The sequence below is a fragment of the Pongo abelii genome, chromosome 8, assembly GCF_028885655.2.
Source record: "Pongo abelii isolate AG06213 chromosome 8, NHGRI_mPonAbe1-v2.0_pri, whole genome shotgun sequence".
NCBI lineage: Eukaryota > Metazoa > Chordata > Mammalia > Primates > Hominidae > Pongo > Pongo abelii.
This window is the reverse complement of record NC_071993.2, coordinates 90,342,539-90,365,379: the sequence shown is the minus strand read 5'-3', so window position 1 is coordinate 90,365,379 and position 22,841 is coordinate 90,342,539. Positions and strand designations below refer to the sequence as shown.

Here is a 22,841-nt window from a genome sequence, read left to right as displayed (position 1 = left end):
CAGTTTTCAACCCTTGTGCCCCTCCCCCAGTCCCTTCTCTAGTAGTCCCTAGTGTTTATTGTTCCCAACTTTATGTCCATGTGTACCCAGTGTTTCAGTCCCACTTACATCTGAGAATATGTGGTATTCGGTTTTCTGTCCCTGCATTAATGTACTTAAAATAATGGTCTCCAGCTGTATTCATGTTGCTGCAAATGACGTGATTTCATTTTTTATGACTGTGTAGTACTCCATGCTATATATGTACCATATTTTCTTTATCAAATCCACCATTGTTGGGCATCTAGGTTAATTCCATAAATTTGCTATTGTGGGTAGTGCTGTCATGAAAATACAAGTGCATGTGTCTTTTTGGTAGAATGATGTATTTTCCTTTGAGTATATACCCAGTTATAAGAATGTTGGGTCAAGTGGTAGTTCTGTTTTTAGTTCAGCCACTGCAGAAAGCAGTTTGGAGATGTCCACATTTACATTTCCACCAACAGTGTATATGCATTCCCTTTTTTCCACACCTTTGCAAACATCTGTTATCTTTTGACTTTTTAATAATAGTCATTTTGACTGATGTGAGATGGTATCTCATTCTGGTTTTGATATGCATTTCTTGATGATTTATGATGTGGATCATTTTTTCATTTGTTTGTTGGCTGCTTGTATGTCTTCTTTTGAGAAGTGTCTGTTCATATCTTTTGCCAAATTTTTAATGGGCTTATTTCTTTTTTGTTTGTTGAATTATTTTAAGTTCTTTATAGAATCAGGATATTAGACATCTAAAAGCTGCACAGTTAGCAAATATTTTCTCCCATTCTGTAGGTTGTTTACTCTGTTGATAGTTTATTTTGCTTTGCAGAAGCTCCTTAGTTTAATTACATCCCACTTATCAATTTTTGTTTTTGTGGCAATTGTTTCCAAGACTTAGTCGTAACTTCTTTGCCAAAGCTGATGTCCAGAATGATATTTCCTAGGTTTTCTTCCAGGACTTTTATAGTTTTGCATCTTACATAAGTGATTAGTGCATCTTGAGATACTTTTTATATATACTGAAAGGGAGGAGTGCAGTTTTATTCTTTTGCTATGGATAGCCAGTTATCCCAACATTTATTGAATAGGAAGTCCTTTTCTGATTGCTTATTTTTGTTGACTTTATAGATAATCAAATGGTTTAATTCTGGGGTCTCCATTCTGTTCCGTTAATCTATGTGTCTGTCTATGTGTAGCCTATACTACTGTAGGCTTGTAGTATAGTTTGAAGTAGGATAATGTGATGCCTTTGGCTTTGTTCTTTCTGCTTAAGGTTGCTTTGGCTATTCAGGTTCTTTTTTGTTTCCATATAAGTTTCAGAATAGTTTTTTCTTCTAATTCAGTTAAATGGTACTGATAGTTTGATAGGACTAGCATTGAATCTACAGATTGCTGTGGGCAGTATGGTCATTTTAACGATATTAACTCTTCCAATCCATGAGCATAGAATGCTTTTCCATTTGTTTGTGCCATCTATGATTTCTTTCAGCAGTCTTTTGTAGGTCTCCTTGTAGCAATCTTCCGCTTCCAAATTTAGATGCATTCCTAGGTATTTTATTTTCACTTGTGACTATTGTAAATGTAATTGCACACTTGATTTAGCTCTCAGCTTGACTGTTATTTGTGCATAGAAATGCCACTGATTTTTTTTTACCTTGATTTTTGTATCCTAAAACTTTACTGAAGTTACCAGTTTCAGTAGCCTTTTAATGGAGTCTTTAGGGTTTTCTAGGTATAGAATAATAATTTCAGTGAGGAGAGATATTTTGACTTCTTCTGTTCCTACTTGGATGTCTTTTATTTCTTTCTTTGCCTGATTTCTCTAACTAAGATTTCTGGTAATATGTTAAATAGGAGGGGTTAGAGTAGGCATCCTTCTCTTGTTCCAGTTCTCAAGGTGAATGTTTTCAGCATTTTCATGTTCAGTATGATGTTGGCTGTGGATCTGCCATAGATGGATTTGATTATTTTGAAGTATTTTCTTTCAATGCCTAGTTTCTTGTCGGTTTTTATCATGAGGAAATATTGGATTTTATCAAAAGTTTTTCTGCATCTATTGTGATGATTTTTTTTTTTTTTTGGAGATGGAGTCTCACTCTGTCACCCAGGCTGGCGTGCTATGGTGCAACCTTGGCTCACTGCAACCTCTGCCTCCTGGGTTCAAGCAATTCTCCTGCCTCAGCCTCCTAAGTAGCTGGCACTACAAGCACCCACCACCACACCCGGCTAATTTTTGTATTCTTGGTAGAGATAGGGTTTCACCATATTTACCAGTCTGGTCTCAAACTTCTGACCGTGTGATCCACCCTCCTCAGCCTCCCAAAGTGCTGGGATTACAGGTGTGAGCCATTGTGTCCAGCTTTGTCATTTTGAGATACTTTTTAGTGTGCTGTGAGATTCAGTTAGGTAGTATTTTGTTGAAGATTTTTATGTCTCTGTTCCTCAGTGGTATTGGCCTGTAGTTTTCCATTTTAACTGTGCATTTGCCAGATTTTAGTATCAGAATAATGCTGGCCTCATAGAGTGAGTTAGGATGGAGTCTCTCCTACTTGAAGTTTTGGAATAGTTTCAGTAGGATTGGTGCCAGCTCTTCTCTGTATGTCTGGTAGAATGGCTGTGAATCCATCCTTTCAAGGGCATTTTTTGATCGGTAGATTTTTAATTACTAATTTAATTTCAGAACTCATTATTTTTCTGTTCAAGCTTTCGATTTCTTCTTGATTCAATCATGGGAGCTTGTGTGTTTCCAGGAATTTATCCATTTCATCTACATTTTCTAGTTTGTGTGCACAGATGTGTTCATAACAGCATCTGAGGATCTTTTGTATTTCTGTGACGTTAATTGTAATGTCATCTTTTGTCATTTCTGCTTGTTCTTAATTGGATTTTCTCTCTTTATATTTGTTAATCTAGCTATAGGTCTATAAATCTTGTTCATCTTTTCGAAGAAACAACTTTTGGTTTCATTGATCCTTTATATAGATTTTGGGGCCTCAATTTAATTCAGTTCTTTCTGATTCTAGTTATTTGTTCTCTTTTGCTAGATATAAGGGTTTTTTTGTTTGTTTGTTTGTTTTTCCCTAGATCTTCCAGGCATGATGACAGAGTATTAATCTGAGTTATTTCTATCTTTCTGATGTATGTATTTAGCACTATAGACTTTCCTCTTAATGCTACTTTAGCTGCATTGCTGAGATTCTGGTGTTGTAACACTGTTTTTTAAATCAACTATATTGATAGGGTTTGGCTGTGTCCCCACCAAAATCTCACCTTGATTGTAGTTCCCATAATCCCTACATGTCATGGGAGGGACCTGGTTGGAGGTAATTGAATCATGGGAGCAGTTACTTCTATGCTGTTCTTGTGATAGTGATTGAGTTCTCACAAGATCTGATGTTTTATAAGCATTTTTTCTCTCCCTTCACTCTGCATTTCTCTGCTCCTGCCATCATGTGAAGAAGGATGTGTGTGCTTCCCCTTCCACCATGATTGTAAGTTTCCTGAGCCTTTCCCAGACATGCTGAACTGTGAGTCAATTAAACCTCTTTCCTTTGTAAGTATCCCTGTCTCGAATATGTCTTTATTAGCAATGTGAGAACAGACAAGTACAGTACATTGGTACCACAGAAAGTAGGGTTGCTGTAAAGATGCCTGAAAATGTGGAGGCAAATTTGGAAGTGGGTAAATGGCAGAGGCTGGAACAGTTTGGGGGACTCAGAAGAAGACAGAAAAATGGGGGAAAGTTTGGAACTTCCTAAACACTTGGAGGGCTAGGAAGACAGAAAGAAGTGGGAAAGTTTGGAACTCCCTGGAGACTTGTTGAATGGCTTTGACCAAAATATTGGTAGTGATTTGTACAATGAAGTCCAGCTGATGTGGTCTCAGATGAAGATGGGGAACTCGTTGGGAAATAGAGTAAATGTCGCTCTTGCTATGCAAAGAAACTAGCAGCATTTTGCCCCTACCCCAGATACCTGTGGAACTTTAAACTTGAGAGAGATTATTTAAGGTATCTCGTGGAAATTTCTAAGTGCCAAAGGGTTCAAGAGAAAACAGGGCATTAAAGTCTGGAAAGTTTGCAGCCTGATGATGTGATAGAAAATAAAAACTCATTTTCTGGGGAGAAATTCAAGCGTGCTGCAGAAATTTGCATAGATAACAAGGAACCAAATGCTCATCACCAAGACGTTGGGGAAAATGTCTCCAGGGCATATCAGAGACCTGCACAGCATCCCTTCCCATCACAGGCCCAGAGGACTAGGAGAGAAATGGTTTTATGCATCAGGTCCAGGGCCCACTATGCAGCCTCAGAACATAGTTCCCCATGTTCTGCCTGCTTCAGCTCCAGCCGTGGCTAAAAGGGGCCAATGTATAGGTCCAGGTGTTGCTTCAGAGGGTGCAAGCCCTCAGCCTTGGCCGCTTACATGTGGTGTTGGTCCTGTGGGTGCACAGAAGTCAAGAATTGAGGTTTGGAAACCTCCGCCTAGATTTCAGAGGAAATATGGAAATGCCTGGATGTCCAGGCAGGAGTTTGCTATAGGAGTGGCGCCCTCATGGGTAACCTCTGCTATGGAAGTGCAGAAAGGAAAAATGTGGTCAGAGCCCCCACACAGAGTCCCCACTGGAGCACTGCCTAGTGAAGCTGTTAGAAGAGGGCCAACATCCTCCAGACTCCAGAATGGTAGATCCACCGACAACTTGCACCGTGTGCCTAGAAAAGCCGCAGGCACTCAATGGCAGCCTGTGAAAGCAGTTAGGAGGGGGGCTGTACCCTCCAAAACCAAAGGGTTGAAGCTTCCCATGGCTATGGGAGTGTCATTCTTACATCAGCATGACTCGTATGTGAGACATGGAACCAAAGGAGGTCATTTTGAAACTTTAAGGTTTAATGACTGCCCTCTTGGATTTTGGACTTGCATTGGGCCTTTAGCCCCTTTGTTTTGGCCAATTTCTCTCATTTAAAATGGGTGTGTTTATCCTATGCCTGTACCCTCATTGTATCTAGGAAGTAGTAACTTTTAATTCTACAGGCTATTAGGTGGAAGAAACTTGCCTTGTCTCAGATGAGACTTAGGACTTGGACTTTTGGGTTAATGCTGGAATGAGTTAAGACTTTGGGGGACTGTTGGAAAGGCATAATTGTGTTTTGAAATGTGAGGACATGAGGTTTGGGAGGGGCCAGGGGCAGAATAATATGGTTTAGCTGTGTCTCCACCCAAATCTCACCTTGAATTTTAGTTCCCATAATCCCCATGTGTTGTGGGAGGAACCCAGTGGGAGGTAATTGAATCATGAGGGCAGTTACCTCCATGCTGTTCTCGTGATACTAAGTTTTCACAAGATTGATGGTTTTCTAAGGAGCTTTTCCCCCTTTTGTTCTGAACCTCTCCTTCCCGCCCCCATGTGAAGAAGGACACATTTGCTTCCTCTTCCACCATAATTGCAAGATTCTTGAGGCCTTCCTAACTATGTGGAACTGTGAGTTAATTAAACCTCTTTCCTTTATAAATTACCCAGTCTCAGGTATGTCTTTATTAGCAGTGTGAGAACAGACTAGTACATGTAAGTATACTCTTACACATACTGAAATTCTAAAAGTGGATAGATATCCAATATCAAAGCTTTTTCTTTATTTGTCAAGAGAACTTATTTATGTGTTTGTATGCTTGTGAGGTAAGACAAATATGTATGTTTAGATGCTGACATATACTTTACAGGTTCTCTTTTTATATTTAGGAATCTTCATTACAAAACTTTACTTTTAGATAATTTTATGTCATTAAATTTAGTTTCATTTCATATATGTACATATGTTATGCAAGGGCTAAGCCAAGCGTTGGGCTATGCAGTGAAATTTCTAACATCAATCTCTACTTTCAAGATGTTTAGATAAATAGACAACATAGATATACTCTAGCAATTATTATCAAAATTTGTACACAGTATTATATGAGACCATGAATAGAAAACACCAAGGGTATAGGAAAGTTCACAAAAGATTTTCTGGAAAAGATTATAGTGGCTAAATTTTCAAGTATCTGAGTTATCTTTAAAAAATGGAGAAAAAGAAAATCAAAGTGGGGGTATAAACAGATGCAAACAGACATATATTAGCAATTGTGAGCAAGTGAGTATGACTAGAGATAAAGTTGTCAAAGTAATAGTGTGAGGTGGGTACTGTGTTTTGTTTGTTCTGTGAGTAATAATAACCATATTGTGTACTTAAGTTATTTGTTAGTTAGAGACATAATTCCAGAATTTACATCACAGATAATTATAAAGTGTGAAGACCAGTATCAGAATAACTAACTCAGAGGCTGTAGCAATAGTTCAAGTGAGAAATAATAACAGCCTGATTACGGTTGTTATGAGAGAGAGAATGTGAGAAAAATTTGTAACATGTAAAATGATCAATATTGGTGATTACTTGGATATGGAGAGTGAGAGAGAAAGAGGAGACTTAGGTGGCTCCTTAGCATTTGGCTTGGGGAATAGTTAATGGAGGTACAGAATTCAGAAGGAGCCCTTTCTGAGGAAGACAAAAATAAGACTTCAATCTTAAAAATGTTGAAATTCAGATGCTTTCCGGAAATTCAAGTGGGTATTTTACAGATATATGTCTATTTGAGGCTGCAGCTTAAAGGAGTAGAAGGAAAATAAGCATCTCAATATAAGTAAAGCTGTCGGCTTTAATGTAATTGCAATTGATAAAAAAAGGAATGCTTAGTCAAAAGGGCAACTTAGATGATACTTTCAAAATCCAAAGTTCAAGGAGCAAACAGATAAGGGGAAGACAGAATTAGATGTGCTTAAACATGAAAACTAGCAGCAAGCAGGTAGTAGAATCTCAAGAAAAAAGAGAGACAGAGAGAGATCCAATACCAATAGAGCAGTAAAGTGACTTAGATAAAGATAACATTTAACAGCACAGTGGTCATTTGTGACCATAAAGTAGCACAGATATCATTCATTGTATAGCTGGGATTTCACAACTATAAATATTTATACATACACACACACACACACACACACAATAATGTGTATTTTTCTAATAGCTGATATTAAGCCTAAACATTGCTAAAGGGGTAGGCCCTAAATAAATATTGTAAAAATATATTCTTAAAATTTTCTAATCTATTTATGAGCTGCTAATTGAATATCTGAAACATGACCACATTTCAAAAATAGTCACAGACATTAGGTAGATTTCTATTGTAAATATTATTATGTCGCACATTTACATCGACATAACCAATTTTGCAAATTGTGTGGGCTTTTTTTCTTTATCAGAATGAGTTACAGGGTTTGCATTACATAGTTTGGCTTAAAAAGAGAACTCATGAAATTCCCCACTTGCAGCCCACTTAAAAAAGAAGTATTACAGTTTTAGGCACTGTTGAGTGTCATACTGAGCTACAAAAAATAAGAAATCACCATAATGCTCTCCACCTTCATTTTATTTTTAGAATCCCACACAGGGAGACAACTATAGTAATCAGAGTCAGGCCACTGAGGTTCAGATTTATTTTGTTTAATATAAACTGTATAGTTGAAGGAAACATCATTTTTTTAATGACTGTATCACTACCCTTCCAAACACTGTAGTTTACTAATGATTTTAAAACTTCTTTAAGTGCTTAAGACAGAAACATTCCTACAATATCTTAGCTAAGATTTAGCATGCAGGTCTCATATTGGGAATACATTTGTGCTTTAAGTTAAATAAATTCAGCCTCTTATTTAGAACTGGAAGAACATGTTGTAGACTTATGGTTCTATTTTTGTTACCTAGACCTCAAAGAAGTCAGTTCAGTAGAAAAATTTCTACAAGGTATTACATGGAAGTTTACTGGGAATCAGCTTACTCTATATTATACAATGCTGAGAACATTGTTTAATCTTAACAGGCAGTATAGTTTCCAAGTGTGCCTTTTCTAATGCATTTGTGCAAGCATTTATGTCCAGGGTTGCTAAGAAAAACAGAGATAAATAATTTAGTCCTTAAACTTGAAAATTCTGACCTTAGCAAACTCCTCAGTGAGATACTCCTATGAAGGCTAGACACCTCTGATATTAGCTGAAAGCCTTCCTATCTCCACTTCCCTCCCCTCAACCTCCATCCACCCATGTCGCACATACAGAAATGCACTAAAGCATATAGTGTGGTAAGTGTGCTGAAGTAAAAGGCCACCTCTTTTTCTTTTATGCTGAATTATGTTAAGTAAGTACAAAGTAGTTTTTCTCACGATCATGTATCTTAGACAGAATTTACTGAAATAGATCTTTATCTTCTTACTTTCTAACCCAGACTGATGATTGAATTCACAGAACATTAGTTGAGAAAACAAATGAAAATGACAGAAACCATGTTGAACTTTGCATCATGTTCTCCTACTTCTGATGACATCAGGTTTATAATGAGACCAGATTCATCTGTCTGACTGTTACACATTAGCATAAATTATTCCCAGGAGATCCTTCAATTTGCTTTTAGGAATAAATAAGATTCTGAGAGGCACATCCAAGTCTATTGTTGGAATTAGGCCATTTTAAATTGATATATAATATATGTACATATTTATGGGATACATGTGATATTTTGCTGGAATGTGTAAAAATCAAATCAGGGAATTTGGGGTGTCCATCACCTAGAGTATTTACCACTTCTGTGTGTGCACATTCCAAGTTCTCTCTTCAAGCCAATTGAAAATATACAACACATTGCTGCTAACTACAGTTGCTGTATTAGTCTGTCCTAATGTTGCTAAAAAAGGCATACCTGAGACTGGATAATTTATAAAAGAAAGAGGTTTAATTGACTCACAGTTCCACATGGCTGGGGAGGCCTCACAATCATGGCAGAAGGTGAATGAGAAGCAAAGTCACACCTTACATGATGGTAGGCAGGAGAGAGCTTGTGCAGGGGAACTCCCATTTATAAAACCATCAGATCTTGAGAGACTTATTCACTACCACGAGAACAGTGTGGGGAAAACTGCCCCCATGATTCAATTATCTTCACCCGGCCCCTCCCTTGACACATGGGGATTATAATTCAAGGTGAGATTTTCAATGAGGACACAGCCAAACCAAATCATCCCATCCCCAGCCCCTCCCAAATCCCATATCCTCACATTTCAAAACCAATCATGCCTTCCAAAAGCCCCCAAAATCTTAACTCATTTCAGCATTAACTCAACAGTCCAAGTCTAAAGTCTTATCTCAGACACAGCTAGTTCCTTCTGCCTATGAGCCTGTAAAATCAAAAGTGAGTTAGTTACTTCCTAGATACAATGGGGATACAGGCATTGGGTAAATATACCCATTCCGAATGGGAGAAATTGGCCAAAACAAAAGGGCTACAGGCCCCATGCAAGTCCAAAATCCAATGGGGAAGTCAAATTATGAAGCTCCAAAATGATCTCCTTTGACTCCATGTGTCAGAACCAGGTCATGCTGATGCTAGAGATGGGCTTCCACAGCCTTGGGCAGCTCCACCCCTGTGGCTTTGAAGGGTAAAGCTCCCACTTCTGGTTGTTTTCATGGGCTCATGGGCTGGTGTTGAATGTCTGCAACTTTCCAGGCCCAAAGTGCAAGCTGTCAGTGGATTACTATTCTGGGGGCTGGAGGACAGTGACCCTCTTCTCACAGCTCCACTAGGCAGTGTTCCAGTGGGGACTCTGTGTGGGGGCTCCCACCCCACATTTCCCTTCTGCACTACCCTGGCAGAGGTTCTCCATGAGGGCTCTGCCCCTGCAGCATAACTCTGCCTAGACATCCAGGCATTTCCATACATCCTCTGAAATCTAGGCATAGGTTCCCAAACCTCAATTATTGACTTCTGTGCACCTGCAGAATCAACACCATGTGGAAGCTGCCAAGACTTGGGGCTTGTAACCTCTGAAGCCATGGCCTGAGCTATACCTTGGCCCCTTTTAGCCATGGCTAGAGTGGCTGGGATACAGGGCACTAAGTCCTGAGGATACACACAGCAGAGGGGTCCTGGACCCAGCCCAGGAAACCATTTTTTCCTCCTAGGCCTCTGGGCCTGTGATTGGAGGGGCTGCCATGAATGTCTCTGAGATGCCCTGGAGACATTTCCCCCATTGTCTTGGTGATTAGCATTTGGCTTCTCATTACTTATGCAAATTTCCACTGCTAGTTTGAATTTCTCCTCAGAAAATGAGTTTTTCTTTACTACTGCATCATCAGGCTGCAAATTTCTCAAACTTTTATGCTCTGCTTCCTCTTGAACACTTTGCCACTTGTAAGTTTCTTCTGCTAGATATCCTGAATCATCTCTTTCAAGTTCAAAGTTACACAGATTCCTAGGGCAGGGGCAAAATGCCACCAGTCTGTTTGCATAGCAAGAGTGACCTTAACTCCAGTTCCCAACAAGTTTCTCATCTCCATCTAAGATCACCTCAGCCTAGACTTTATTGTCCATATCACTATCAGCATTTTGGTCAAAGCCATTTAATAATTCTCTATGAAGTTCCAAACATTCCCTCATCTTCCTGTCTTCTGAGCCCTCCAAGTCTCTAGGAAGTACCAAACTTTCCCACATTTTCCTATTTTCTTCTGAGCCCTCCAAACTGTTCCAACCCAGGCCTGTTACCCAGTTCCAAAGTTGCTTCCACATTTTTGGGTCTCTTTCCAGCAGCACCACACTCTACTGGTACCAATTCACTGTATTAGACTGTTTTCATGCTGCTAATAAACACATACCAGAGACTGGGTAATTTATCAAGGAAAGAGGTCTAATTGACTCACAGTTTCACAAGGCTCAGAAGGCAAATGAGGAGCAAAGTCCTGGCTTACATGGTGGTAGGCAAGACAGCGTGTGCGGGGGAACTCCCATTTATAAAACCATCATATATTGTGAGACTTACTCACTATCCCAAGAACAGCATGAGAATGACTTGCCCTGATGATTCAGTCACCTCCCACCTGGTCCTTTCCACGACATGTGAGAATTATGGGGGCTACAGTTCGAGATTTGGGTGGGGATACAACCAAACCATATCGGTCATATACCCAAACCATATGGTTGGGGATACAACCAAACCATATCTGCTATCAAACATTAGAACATATTTTTCTCTTTTTTTTTTTTTTTTTTAGACCAAGTTTTGCTCTTGTTGCCCAGGCTGGAGTGCAGTGGTGCAATCTCAACTCACTGCAACCTCTGCCTCCCGGGTTCAAGCTATTCTCCTGCCTCAGCCTTCCTGGGTAGCTGGGATTACAGAGATGTACCACCATGCCCGGCTAATTTTATATTTTCAGTAGAGACGGGATTTCTCCATGTTGGTCAGGCTGGTCTCGAACTCCCAACCTCAGATGATCCACCTGCCTCGGCCTCCCAAAATGCTGGGATTACAGGCATGAGCCACCATGCCTGGCCAGAACTTATTTCTTCTAACAGTATGTTTGTAACAACTTTCTTCGTCAGCCCCATCCTCCACCACCACCACTCTTCTCAGCCTCTGGTATCTATCAGTCTACTCTCTATTTCCACGAGAACAACTTTTTCAGCTCCAGCCTATGAGTGAGGACATGTGATATTTGTCTTTCTATTCTTGACTTATTTTACTTAACATAATAACCTCCATTTCCATTCATATTGCTACAAATGAAAATGATTTTCATTATGCCACTTTTAAACATGAACATTTGACAAGAAATTGAATTATTTATTATTGTTATGTAAAGTAACTAGTTTAGACTAAATTGGGTCTATTGTTGGGAGCATGCACAGTAACAATAACAATACAATAATAATTACGCATAATCCCAACAACAGACCCAGCTTTAACCTATTTATCTTATATAACAATAAGTAAATACATAATACATAAAAGAATTTTATGTTTTTCCTCTAACACATAATATTTATCTCCCTTTTCCTTTTTCTCTCTTTCTTACATATACACGTGCGCTTGTGCATGCCACAGGTTAGTATAAACCAGAATCAATGGCAAAGCTCACTAAAACACAGATTTCTGGCCCCAACACCAGGGTTTCTGATTCAATCTCCGTGGTATAGAGCATAGCAGTTTGCATTTCTAAGGGGTTCCCATTGGTGCTGATGCTGATGCTGTTGCTGCTTTTCCAGGAATAACACTTTGATAGCCACCTAACACATGTTTGTATGTTTTCCAGTTCACATACGTATGAGCAAGTCACAGGAAGCATGGTCATTGGAGAATCCCGTATAGTATAGTGGTTAAGACCAAACATTTGTAAGTAATTCAAATATGTACAATGCAAAGCATTTACAATAGTTCATGGCACATTGTAAGAATTCAAAAATTGATAGTCATTATTATTGATTTTTTATTAGAGCTGTCAGTCTATCCAATATGCTTCTTTCAATGCAAGCTCCACATATCCCACTAGATGGACTTATTTTAAGATGACTAAACAAAAATACAAAAATCAGGATCGCAACCATGAGCTCTATTTTGATAACAACAAATATCTTTCATTTCCTTTAAATTTCTAAAATATCCTACAAATGTGACTATATGCATATACATGTTCATGTACTAAATGTTGATTTGTACATTTGTTCTTAAAAGCTTTGGCTAATACACTTAAAAAGGATAAACGCTGTTTACAATCTGACTGACTATGTTTGTAGTGACGCAGTAGAAGAGAATCATTCATCAACTTAAGATTTTATACTTTCTTAAGAACAGTACTTCCATTAAAATGTTCTCTAAATACGGTAATATTAGGCAAATGCAACAGTGCAACTACTGTATTTTGAAAAATCATAAACAATTGTTTGCATTTAGTTCATAGTATTGTAAAAAATATTACTTTCTATAATATCATAGGTAGCCATACTTTATAAATTATTTAGTATTTAACATAATTATAATAAATAATAAAAATTAAGTGCATATTAGCTCCATTCCTTATTTTAAACCTGTACATATATTACATGTATGTATTAATCCTTCAAATCACTACTTGAGATGAATTCTATTATTATCTCCATTTTGCAATAGTGAAATCCAGTCCCAGAGAAGCTAAATTAGTTATCCAAGATTGCGTTAGTTATTTTGGCAAGTCAAATTTGAACTCAGGTAGTTTTATTCCATGGCCCATATTTTAAGCTGTTCATTAAGTTCTCTATCTTGTTGGGATGCTGGGTCTGGATTCATGGAGTCATGTGATCTAGTGACAGGATGAACCAAGTGACCAGGGAGTGGTTGTCTCATTAAAGTATGTAAGGAGCATAAGAGGTGAGGGTTGTTAGGTAAGATGACAAGTCTAGGGTCCCTGTGTGGTGAGTCCAGAAGTCATGGTCCAGTATAAAACAGGCTTTTAAAGGTAAGTGGCTGGAAAGCCGGACACAGATTTAGGAGACTGGCTTAGAGTCAGTCTATCTAAAGGCTGAATGGACCTTCACAGAAGTTATATCATGCTCTGCTGTTGTATATTCCCAAGTGGCAAATGCCTATTCCTTTGAGACTTGAGGGGTCCAAGACCAGGCCTGCAAATTTGATCAGAATATGACTGCATTTGGGGGCTTCTACTGGCATCTGCTCCCCCAAAGACTTGGGATCATCTGAGAGTTCTGCAGTTGAGTATGAGGCCTCTAGTAAGAGGCCTCTCATATCTGAGACTCATTCTAAAGATCAATTATTTGCCTGCTTGTGGTCCACAGTCAAGATATGCATACAGATCCTCTAGATTCTATCTCCTGTGAAATACTCTGAAGGATACTAGGCAAAATATTACACTGACTAAGTCTTCATATCATTCACTGTTTCATTAGGCCCCATCTGAACTCAATGTATTTTTAATCATTTTTCCAGAACTCCTTTAAACAGCTCTTCCATTATTGTCAGAATACTGACTTAGAGTCCTCAAATTGCTTCTTCAGCTGGATTATATTTCATATTACATTTTTTTGGCTGGTGTTTTTATTTCCTTTTTTTTTTTAATTTCCAACAAAGATTTCACTAATACGTTGAAAAGAACCAGGAACAATCTGCTTTTCTCATGAACCCTAACCTGGCCACCTCAGTCTATTATAATGTCTCTTTTTCCTTGCGGTAAAGAATTTATACCACCCATTTGACACTTGACATAGAGTATATACTTGCTGTATTTACTAGGTTTTGAGTACATCTTTTCTTTTTTTTTTTTTTTTTTTTTTTTTTTTTTTTTTCATTTCAAAAACTTGGTTTATTTAACAGAAATAGTGAAGTGAGAATGGGATCACACAGTAGAGACTATCTCAGTAATTCACAGTTCCACAGGTGACTCAACATGCATCATGTGTATAGTTCATTTGTAAAATCTTTGTTTTTCTTGATTTCATATTTGTCTGCATCAATAATTAGACAAAATCTCATTCTCTTAACTCCACTCTAACAATCGGACTTAAAGCCAGAAGTCTTGTTGATTATCAGCTGTCTATTCACCAGTAGTATTTTTATTAAAAAGTCACTTATTGCTTCCGAGCCTCAGTTTCCTTATTTGTAAAATGGGAGTAATAATATCTGGAAGATGATTCTCAGGTTGACACAAAACATGAATGTACTATGCAGCTGATAATAAGCTATTGAAATAGAAAGCATAATGATTATTTTTCTAATGTTATAAACTCTTATTCCATCACATTAAAAAAGTTCCCCTATTATTTTTTACATATCTTAACTGAATAAACCTAGAATATTCAGATGCCTGATATACAAAAGTAACACTAGTGAGCCACAATTTGTAAGGGCTATGCTTTCTGTGGTTTCTCCATTCTTGCAGTTGTGTCATAGTCATCCAACCACACTCTCTGCCCATCCCTCTTTGCCTTATGACAAAGGGCACATATTTTTGAGATAGCTGTCAGTGAGAGATCTCAGAGTGGAAAATTATTATAGTGAAGAGGTTTTCAGAGTGTGCTCCAAGGACCTATGGGGATCCTTGCAGGAGTTCTCTACGTTCTTCATTTTCAATTATATATCTGTATATCTTTTCATACATATTGTTATAGTTTTCAATTCTAAACGCACAAGGTATAATATGATACCTTGTGAATAAAAAGATAAACATTAAAAATTGTTGATTGGTAGGTTATTTTTTAATATGCTGGATAAAACTTTTTGCTAGGTATAATCCATAAATTTGCTTCAAAAGTATTCCTTAGTTATTATTTGTTAGTACAACACTACTTTTAAAAAGTAAATGAGGCCGGGTGTGGTGGCTCACGCCTGTAATCCCAGCACTTTGGGAGGCCAAGGCAGGCAGATCACCTGAGGTCAGACATTCAAAATCAGCCTGGCCAACATGGCATAAACCCGTCTCTATTAAAAGTACAAAAATTTGCTGGGAATGGTGGAGGGCGCCTATAATCCCAGCTACTCAGGAGGCTGAAGCAGGAGAAGTTTGAACCTGGGTGGCAGAGGTTGCAGTGAGCCCAGGTCGCTCCACTGCACTCCATCCAGCCTGGGTAACAAGAGTGAGATTCTGTCTCAAAAAAAAAAAAAAAAAAAAAAAGTAAATGAAAACTCCCTTCAGCATTTTAATTCAAATATTGGATTATTCATATTAAAATATCAATAGAATATAAACACAAAGCTGATAACTCAAATTCAGTATAGTAATTAACAATAGGTATCTTGGTTTTAAGTCTTAATAGTTTTTGATGATAATTAAAATTAAATTTTACAAGCAGAGCATGAGTAATTTAGTGAAATTAATATATGATATAATTATCATTAGGTAGCAACAGAGGACCATTATGAGCATCAAAATTCCATCCTATAAACATTACACTGTGCAGAATCAGTTGGATGCAGCCTGCCTTGGATGTTTTCCTCTTCCTTTTTACTTTCAACATCGTTTTAGTTTTTATGAAAACAAGTTATTGCCTAAAGACCAGGCTAAGGTCCATATTTCAATTTTAAAAACTGAAATAAATTATAGAGGCCATTTCTTATCAAATTTAAGAACCAGGAGACAACAAAAAGGTTAACACAATAATTCAAGAACAAAGAACCACTAGGAAAAGTGGGAAAAAAAATAAGAAAAAAAGGAAAAGAAATTTAACTAAAAACTAATCATCATGTTGATGTCCACTTGTGTGTTTTTAGTTATATATTCCATATGGGCTTTATCTCTCCAAGCTAAATAAATTAAGAAAATGGGAAAGATCATTTTTGTAAATAATTTCAATGCTTGTTTGTTTTTAACTGAATAGTTAATATACATATGGCTAAATGAAGTTTTTCAGTTTTCAGCAATGTGGCATTTTAAACTGACAACTGTAATATAACTTAATTATCATTAATAAAGACGATTACATTAGTGCAAGTCTCATATGCCTGGGTTATTACAATTGCCTCCTAGTTCTGGCTTCTGGATTTAAAATCTCCCATTTCAATATATCAGGAGTAATTTTTATAAAATACAAATCAGATGTTGCCATACCTCAGACCCTTTAGTGGCTCCCCTGTCACCTTCTACAACATGGTATAGAAAAGTGTTTATGACATGGTATGTCTTATTTATTGTAACTATGCTATGTCACACTCTCATTTCTCTGTGCCTTTACTCATACAACTAACTTTCCCTAACAGATTCCAATTCCTCAACTTCTCTCTTACCTGTATTCTTCCTTCATCAGTCAACTTCAGCATTTCTCCTTTGCTGATATTTTTTGCACATGCCCCTGTTATAGACTTTATTACCTTGTTTTCTTGGTGTAGCAAAACTTGTCAGTGTCCTATGCATGTCCCTCAGAGCATTTGGTATGCTTTGGCCAACTTCCACCTCCTGGTATTGTCACTGGATCCTAAGGGTGTTGCTTTTCCAGCCAGAAGCCTCTGTGGGTGGTGGCGCCTTTGCCCGAGTTTTGCTCGGACTAGCTGTGTTTCTATCACCCACTCGACCTGGCAGGCTGTGCTTGGCTCATACTACTGGGCTAAATCCGACACTTTGCCAGAGCAAGCCAGGCTCAGAGCAGCGAGGGGTGCATGAGTGAGCAAGTGCGGGGTCTTGTCACTGTGCATAGCCACGCACGCTGGCTGCTGTGGCGGGACACGTAGCTCCAGGCGCCCTCTCCCGGCAAACCTTTGATTGAATCAGATACAGGGCAAGAGGCTTCTGCTGTGAGCACCCGCGTCTGGATGAAGGGCTCCCTGAAGGGCCGCAACTCTTCTCTCCTTTTTGTTGCTCGCCACATGGTGAGTGGGGTGGCAGCTAAACAAGGTTTTAGCCCTGTTTGTGTTACCGCTCTTTCATTCCTGCCATTCGTTGGGTCCCGAGTTTTTGGCCCACATCCAGGAAGAATGAGGTACGCGGTCAGCTGGAGAGTTAAGGTGGAGAGGAGCTTTACAGAGCGACAGAACGGCTCTCAGGAGACGGAAGTGTGTAGCTCCTATCCATAGGCAAGTTATCCCCATGAGTCTCCAGCTCTCAGCAGAGAGAAGACCTGGAATGGGTAGTTCCTTTCTGCAGAAGGTGGTCCCGGCAGACAGGAAGAGAAAATCTCCTTCCTGCAGCTGGTAGTCTTGATGTCTGTGTGAGGCTGGCTGGCTCCAGGGTTTTTATGGGCTCAGAAAGGAGGAAGTACATGCTGATTGGTCCACAGGTGGCCATGGGCAGGCCCGGTAAAAGCACCGTAAGCTTTCACTCTGGGCCACGGACTCCACCGGAACTGATAGGCTGGTCCCCAGGTTTCAGGCCATCCCTGGCTTGAAGGTGGGGCTTCACCAGGGACACCCCGCTTTCCACCCAGGAGCCTGTCTCCTGCTGCCATCAATCATGTTGTTCATGGTGCCCAGGCTGTTTATGATGAGGAGTGCCTGCAGGCCCACAGTGAGCAGCCCTCTGTCCCCTCTTGGCCTCCCTCCCACGTTCATTGGTGCCCAAAGTTCACAGGAGGCTGAGGTGGCAGGGGGCTGGCATGTCAGCACCAACCCAAGCACGCACACACCCAGCCTGGTTGTGACAGCACCTGGGCTCGGCCTGAACTTTGCTTCAAAGTTGGAAGGGGTGCCAGGAGCTGGAAGAAGTCAGGCAGGGGAAACAGGCACTTCCGACTCTGTGGGGGCAGGAGAGCTTCCTGGATCCCTGATAGCACAGAGATGCCTAGGTCTGCAGCCACAGCTGGGCAGCTGGAGCTACACCCAGGATGGCAGGGCTCCCATCCTGCCAACTTGGAAGGGGGTTAGGTTCCTGCCTGCTCCTTGCTCCCACCGGCTCCCTGGAGCATGTAGCCCTGGTCATACCTCCTCTGCTGTAGCTGGTGTCTTTGCAGTGGCTGCTCCAGATGGGCCACTGCTGCCATCAGTATCTACACCCTGACTCAATGCCCTTCTGTCAGATTTTACAGAGGGAATTTGACTACTTGCTTCTGCTGGAGGCAAGAAAATCCAAAAACTTGGCAGCCCATTGCCCAACATGGCAGTTAATTACTCTCAGGATTTAGTGTATATGTTTTCCAGTTCCATAACCTCTCAGGAACTGGACAATTAAAACTATCAGGAGAGATAACTCTGATGCATGAGTTTGCATCTTTTTCTAGAGTTTGCCCTTGGAGTGAAGTTTCAGTTCTCCTTATGATTGCTGGTTTAATAGCAATCTTGTTACTGGCTACCTTCTCTTCTTTGCCTCACCTTCTCACTTCCTTATCACTGTTATCTGTACTTCTCAAAAAATATTTATACATGAATATTTTGTGTCCAGATTTTCTGTTGGAGAATCCACAGTAAGCCATTGGACACCAGAGGTACTATGGTGTGGGGAGCAGAACCTTCAGATGGGATGCTGGAGTTGAATTGCTTGTTGGCCAGTTGGTATCAAGACCAGTTGGCATTTTATAACATCACAATGACCAAGATTATCCCCTATGTGAATTGGGATGGCATAAACATATAAGGTTATGTATGCCTTATGCAGTATTTCCAGAATTTGAGATAGTGACAATGATAATGATAATGACTGTGGAGTTGGTAGTTGTAAGTATTGTCAGTGATCTGAAGGAAAAAATGACTTTTAAAAAAGCTTCAACTGGTCAATCAAAATCTCAGGACATGGTGTGAACGTCACAAGATCTCTATAACACCATTTAAAGCAACCCTCTCCTTTTGCAGTTTAAAGGAGATTGAACTAAAAATCAGACCTTGTGCCTGTTTATAAGAATAGCAGAACAGTAGAGAAACCTCACTTGAAAGCACCAGCAAGCCTTCTGTGGAAAAGTCAGAACCTTCACAGGGAAGGAGTAGGACCCTGAACTCTGGGTTTCAAACATCTGGGTGGCTCACACCTCACTAAACCAAGATTCTTTCCTCCCCTGAAGACCACATAAACACCTCATCTGAGGCTGATACTTCAAATTGTGCACAGCTTCCTCCAATTTTTTTCTTCTCTGTGACTTCTAGACCAATTATTATGTTCAAGACCAAGAATGGCCCAAATGAGGAAGTACTGTCTCTGCTTTAACAATAAAGGAATTATTCATCAAATGAACCACAGACACTGGCTAATATGTCCAGGTAGATCCAGAAGCACTTAGAAGAACACTCAGAAGAGTAAATCTTCTGAGTGCTGGAAAAGGTGTGTGTGCAAAATATTAGACACAGACGGTAGACTCTAAAGATGATATTTACATAATGAAATGAATTCAAATCTAAATATACATATTTTGAGGTCTAAATGTCCACATCCATACCTAGTAGTATACCTAATTACATGTTTCTGTAAAATGTTTTAATTTCAGAAACTAAAAATATATATTAAATTAGCATACTATCACATTAATCAATGTTTAAATTATACAATAATTATAAAATGTAAATCTGTATCCTTGAAAGTTAATTAAAATATATAGGATATGATTCATTTTTTAAAGTCTTGAAGAATATCCAGCACAGTCATTTAACAGATTACATTAGCTGAGTTTTTTTTCAGAATTAAAATGTAATAAACTTACGCTCTTTGAAAAAATACATATAAGATCTATATAAATATTCCACTTACTTTTACTTGACCCACAAAGGCATTGGCTTCTTCTTCCACCACAGATAAATTTCTTGGCAGATAAGGATCAAACACTGGAGCATTGTCATTGACATCTGTCACCACTATATTTACTGTAGCAGTTGAGGTCTTAAAGAAAAACACAAGCATTAAATGTGAGAGGAGCTATTTTTACTTAGAATTCATTTAAGTAGTCATCCTGGCATTTGTCTATCTGAAAAGCATCTCATTTTTCTCTTTAATCCTTAGCTTTCCAAAAAATAAAAATAAATAAAAATTTAAAAAAAGAAGCTTGCAAAGAAGCTTCCCACCTCAAAAAACAGATGGGAAAAGCAAATGATGATATTAAAGGGCAAACATCTTTTTGGAAATGTCAAGTATTTCCTGGAGGAAAACGGTTTTACCTTTATCTTGTTCACATTTTATGGGTGGCAAGCTTTTGTTTATATACACATATACTGCTTTATCTCTGAAATGTGTGCCATTTCTGTAGTTTTTGCTGCTTATATTTTTGACTGTTTAAAAATAAAACCAGTACATTATAAAATAGCATGGTACATCAAATGGGCATTTTCTGGAAAGCTCATGCTATCGAAAAATGCTACCTTAATAATTTTCTAGGGGTACATTTAAACCAAGAGTTTGAGTACCATATACTAGGCATGAAATGATTATCTTATAAGCATACAGCTTACGGAAATGGTATGCAGGTAAACCTACCAGTAGTGTGTGCTACCTAGTTAAAAGTTAAATCCCTGGCCTGCTGCAGTCAATATTACGTAGGTCAATGACTTCTGCACAATCAATGACTATCTTCATGGGTGATTCAAGCTGGAAACTGCTCTCTCTAATCAAAGCCTGAGTACAGCACAGAACCTCTACCTAGCTCTGTCACAGTGTGGGGCTGATCACAAAAGGCTGAGAGCAAAGGTACAGAAAGAAAGAATATTAACCTGGAAAGTAAGAAACCTGGTATGCTATGGTATTAAATATTTAGTAACTATAAATAAAAAGGAGGAGGAAAAAGCAAGGTGATACTGTCATGAGAGAATTATCCACCTTTTGTTTAAAAAATGCAAGTTCCATTAATTAGTAAGTGATTTGTAGTGACAGGCTAAAATGCTGAGCATTAAGAAGTGACTTGAGTGAAGCTGAAAAGGTTTTGCAGCAGTCATGGGGCTAAGGAGTCAAGTGATTTTTTTTTTTTTAGCTATTAAAGAGGACAGATCTTGGTAAATACCCAATGCTTTCTGTTGGGGTCACGGAAGTTCTATACCATGCAAGTCATGGTGCTTGGGAAAAAGACCAAACCTCCCTCAAATGTAAACCCGGTATTGAAACTCTGATTGGATTTAGGTGATCTGCCCCTATTTTAACAGAAGCAAAAGCAAACACTTTTTTTAGTAATGTAACTTTATCCCAAGCCTCTATAAATTTTTTCATGCACAGTATTCAGTAGTCATTTAAAAATTACCATGCATAGCAAGGAATTCCTGGGTGTTAGTGATGGCTTATTTCTTTATTTGTATATTGGCTTACCCTTTGAAAATTTATGTCGCTATCCAGATGTGATTTGCATACATTTTTGTATTTAAAGTTAAATAAAATTTTTATTTAAAGACACATACAAAGATGGTCAGAACATCATTATATAGTCAAAATCCGGAAACAACCCAAATGTCCATTGATAGTAGATGGTTATACAGGATTGTGTTTTATGTATGCAATGGAATTATATGAAGTACTGAGAATGTACGAACTACTGCTATAAGTAATAACATGGATTAATTTCATGAACCTAAGTTTCTAGAACATAAATAACACATACTATATGATTCCATTTATATAAACTTCAAAAACAGGCATAATCTCCACATGGTGACAAAAATTAGAATACGGGTCACTTTGAAGAAGAAGATAGAATAGCGACAGAAATGATCACAAAGCTGAGCTTCTGGAGTGCTGATTAATTTCTGTTTTTTGTTATGAGTAGTGGTTATATAGCTGTGTTCTCTATGTAAAAGTTCATTAAGCTGTAGAATTATTGTTTGTGCATTAGTCTCTGTGTTGTTTTTCTTAAAATTATTTACTTTAAAAGATGCATACACACAAATATACACATGTGTGTCGATATATGTAAGTATGTTTAAAGAAATTCAAGTGTTACTTGACTAGATGGAATCCAGATCATTTCATTTTCCTCGTTACTTTTATATATTTTCCAAATGTTCTCCCAAAAGGCTACCATGCTTTTATGACAAAAAGTATTTTAACAAATACTATTTCTTTAAAATTTGCCTTAGAATTGAAAGCAGTAAAGAAGATGTGTTTTTTACAGTTGCAGTAGTTCCCAATTTGCCTGAGGGTTAACAAGACATTGAAATTTACAGCCTGGATCCAAAATCTAAGAATGGTGATCCTGGAGTTTGCTGGCTTTTCTTCAAATTGCATGACCCCCTTTATACTAGCCTGTCTTTACCTGTCAATCCACTGTTTTTCTCATCCTATTCTTAAAAATTTCTATTCATGTTTTCAGACTATTCTGTATCCTCAGTTTAAGACTGTGACTCTTAAGTGAATAATGAAGAATACAACCGGATCACTAAGTAAACTAAGAAGTCAAATAACAATTCCATAATTTTGTGCTAATAGGGGATGGTATTTATGGGACATGCAGGCATTTTCTTCATTTCTTACTGAATTTTATATGACATGAAAAAAATCCATGTCTTACAGAAATGTACAGTCACAACTATACATAGAATAATTTCCAGTTTATAAATTTCTTGAAGTTTTTTAATACCACTTGCTTCAGAAATACTTAT

The 22,841-nt window shown here is 38.4% G+C and overlaps 1 protein-coding gene across 19 annotated transcripts in view; it reads right to left on the bottom strand.

The window, feature by feature from the left end:
• The window catches only part of PCDH15 (protocadherin related 15), a 1,013,670-nt gene that overhangs the window by 245,709 nt on the left and 745,120 nt on the right, over positions 1–22,841 (bottom strand). For all 19 annotated transcript variants that reach the window (XM_054522581.2, XM_063727642.1, XM_063727641.1 and 16 more), the window contains one exon: positions 20,017–20,145. In XM_054522581.2, the coding sequence (XP_054378556.2) occupies positions 20,017–20,145 (129 nt within the window). The remainder of the gene's footprint in view (positions 1–20,016; positions 20,146–22,841) is intronic.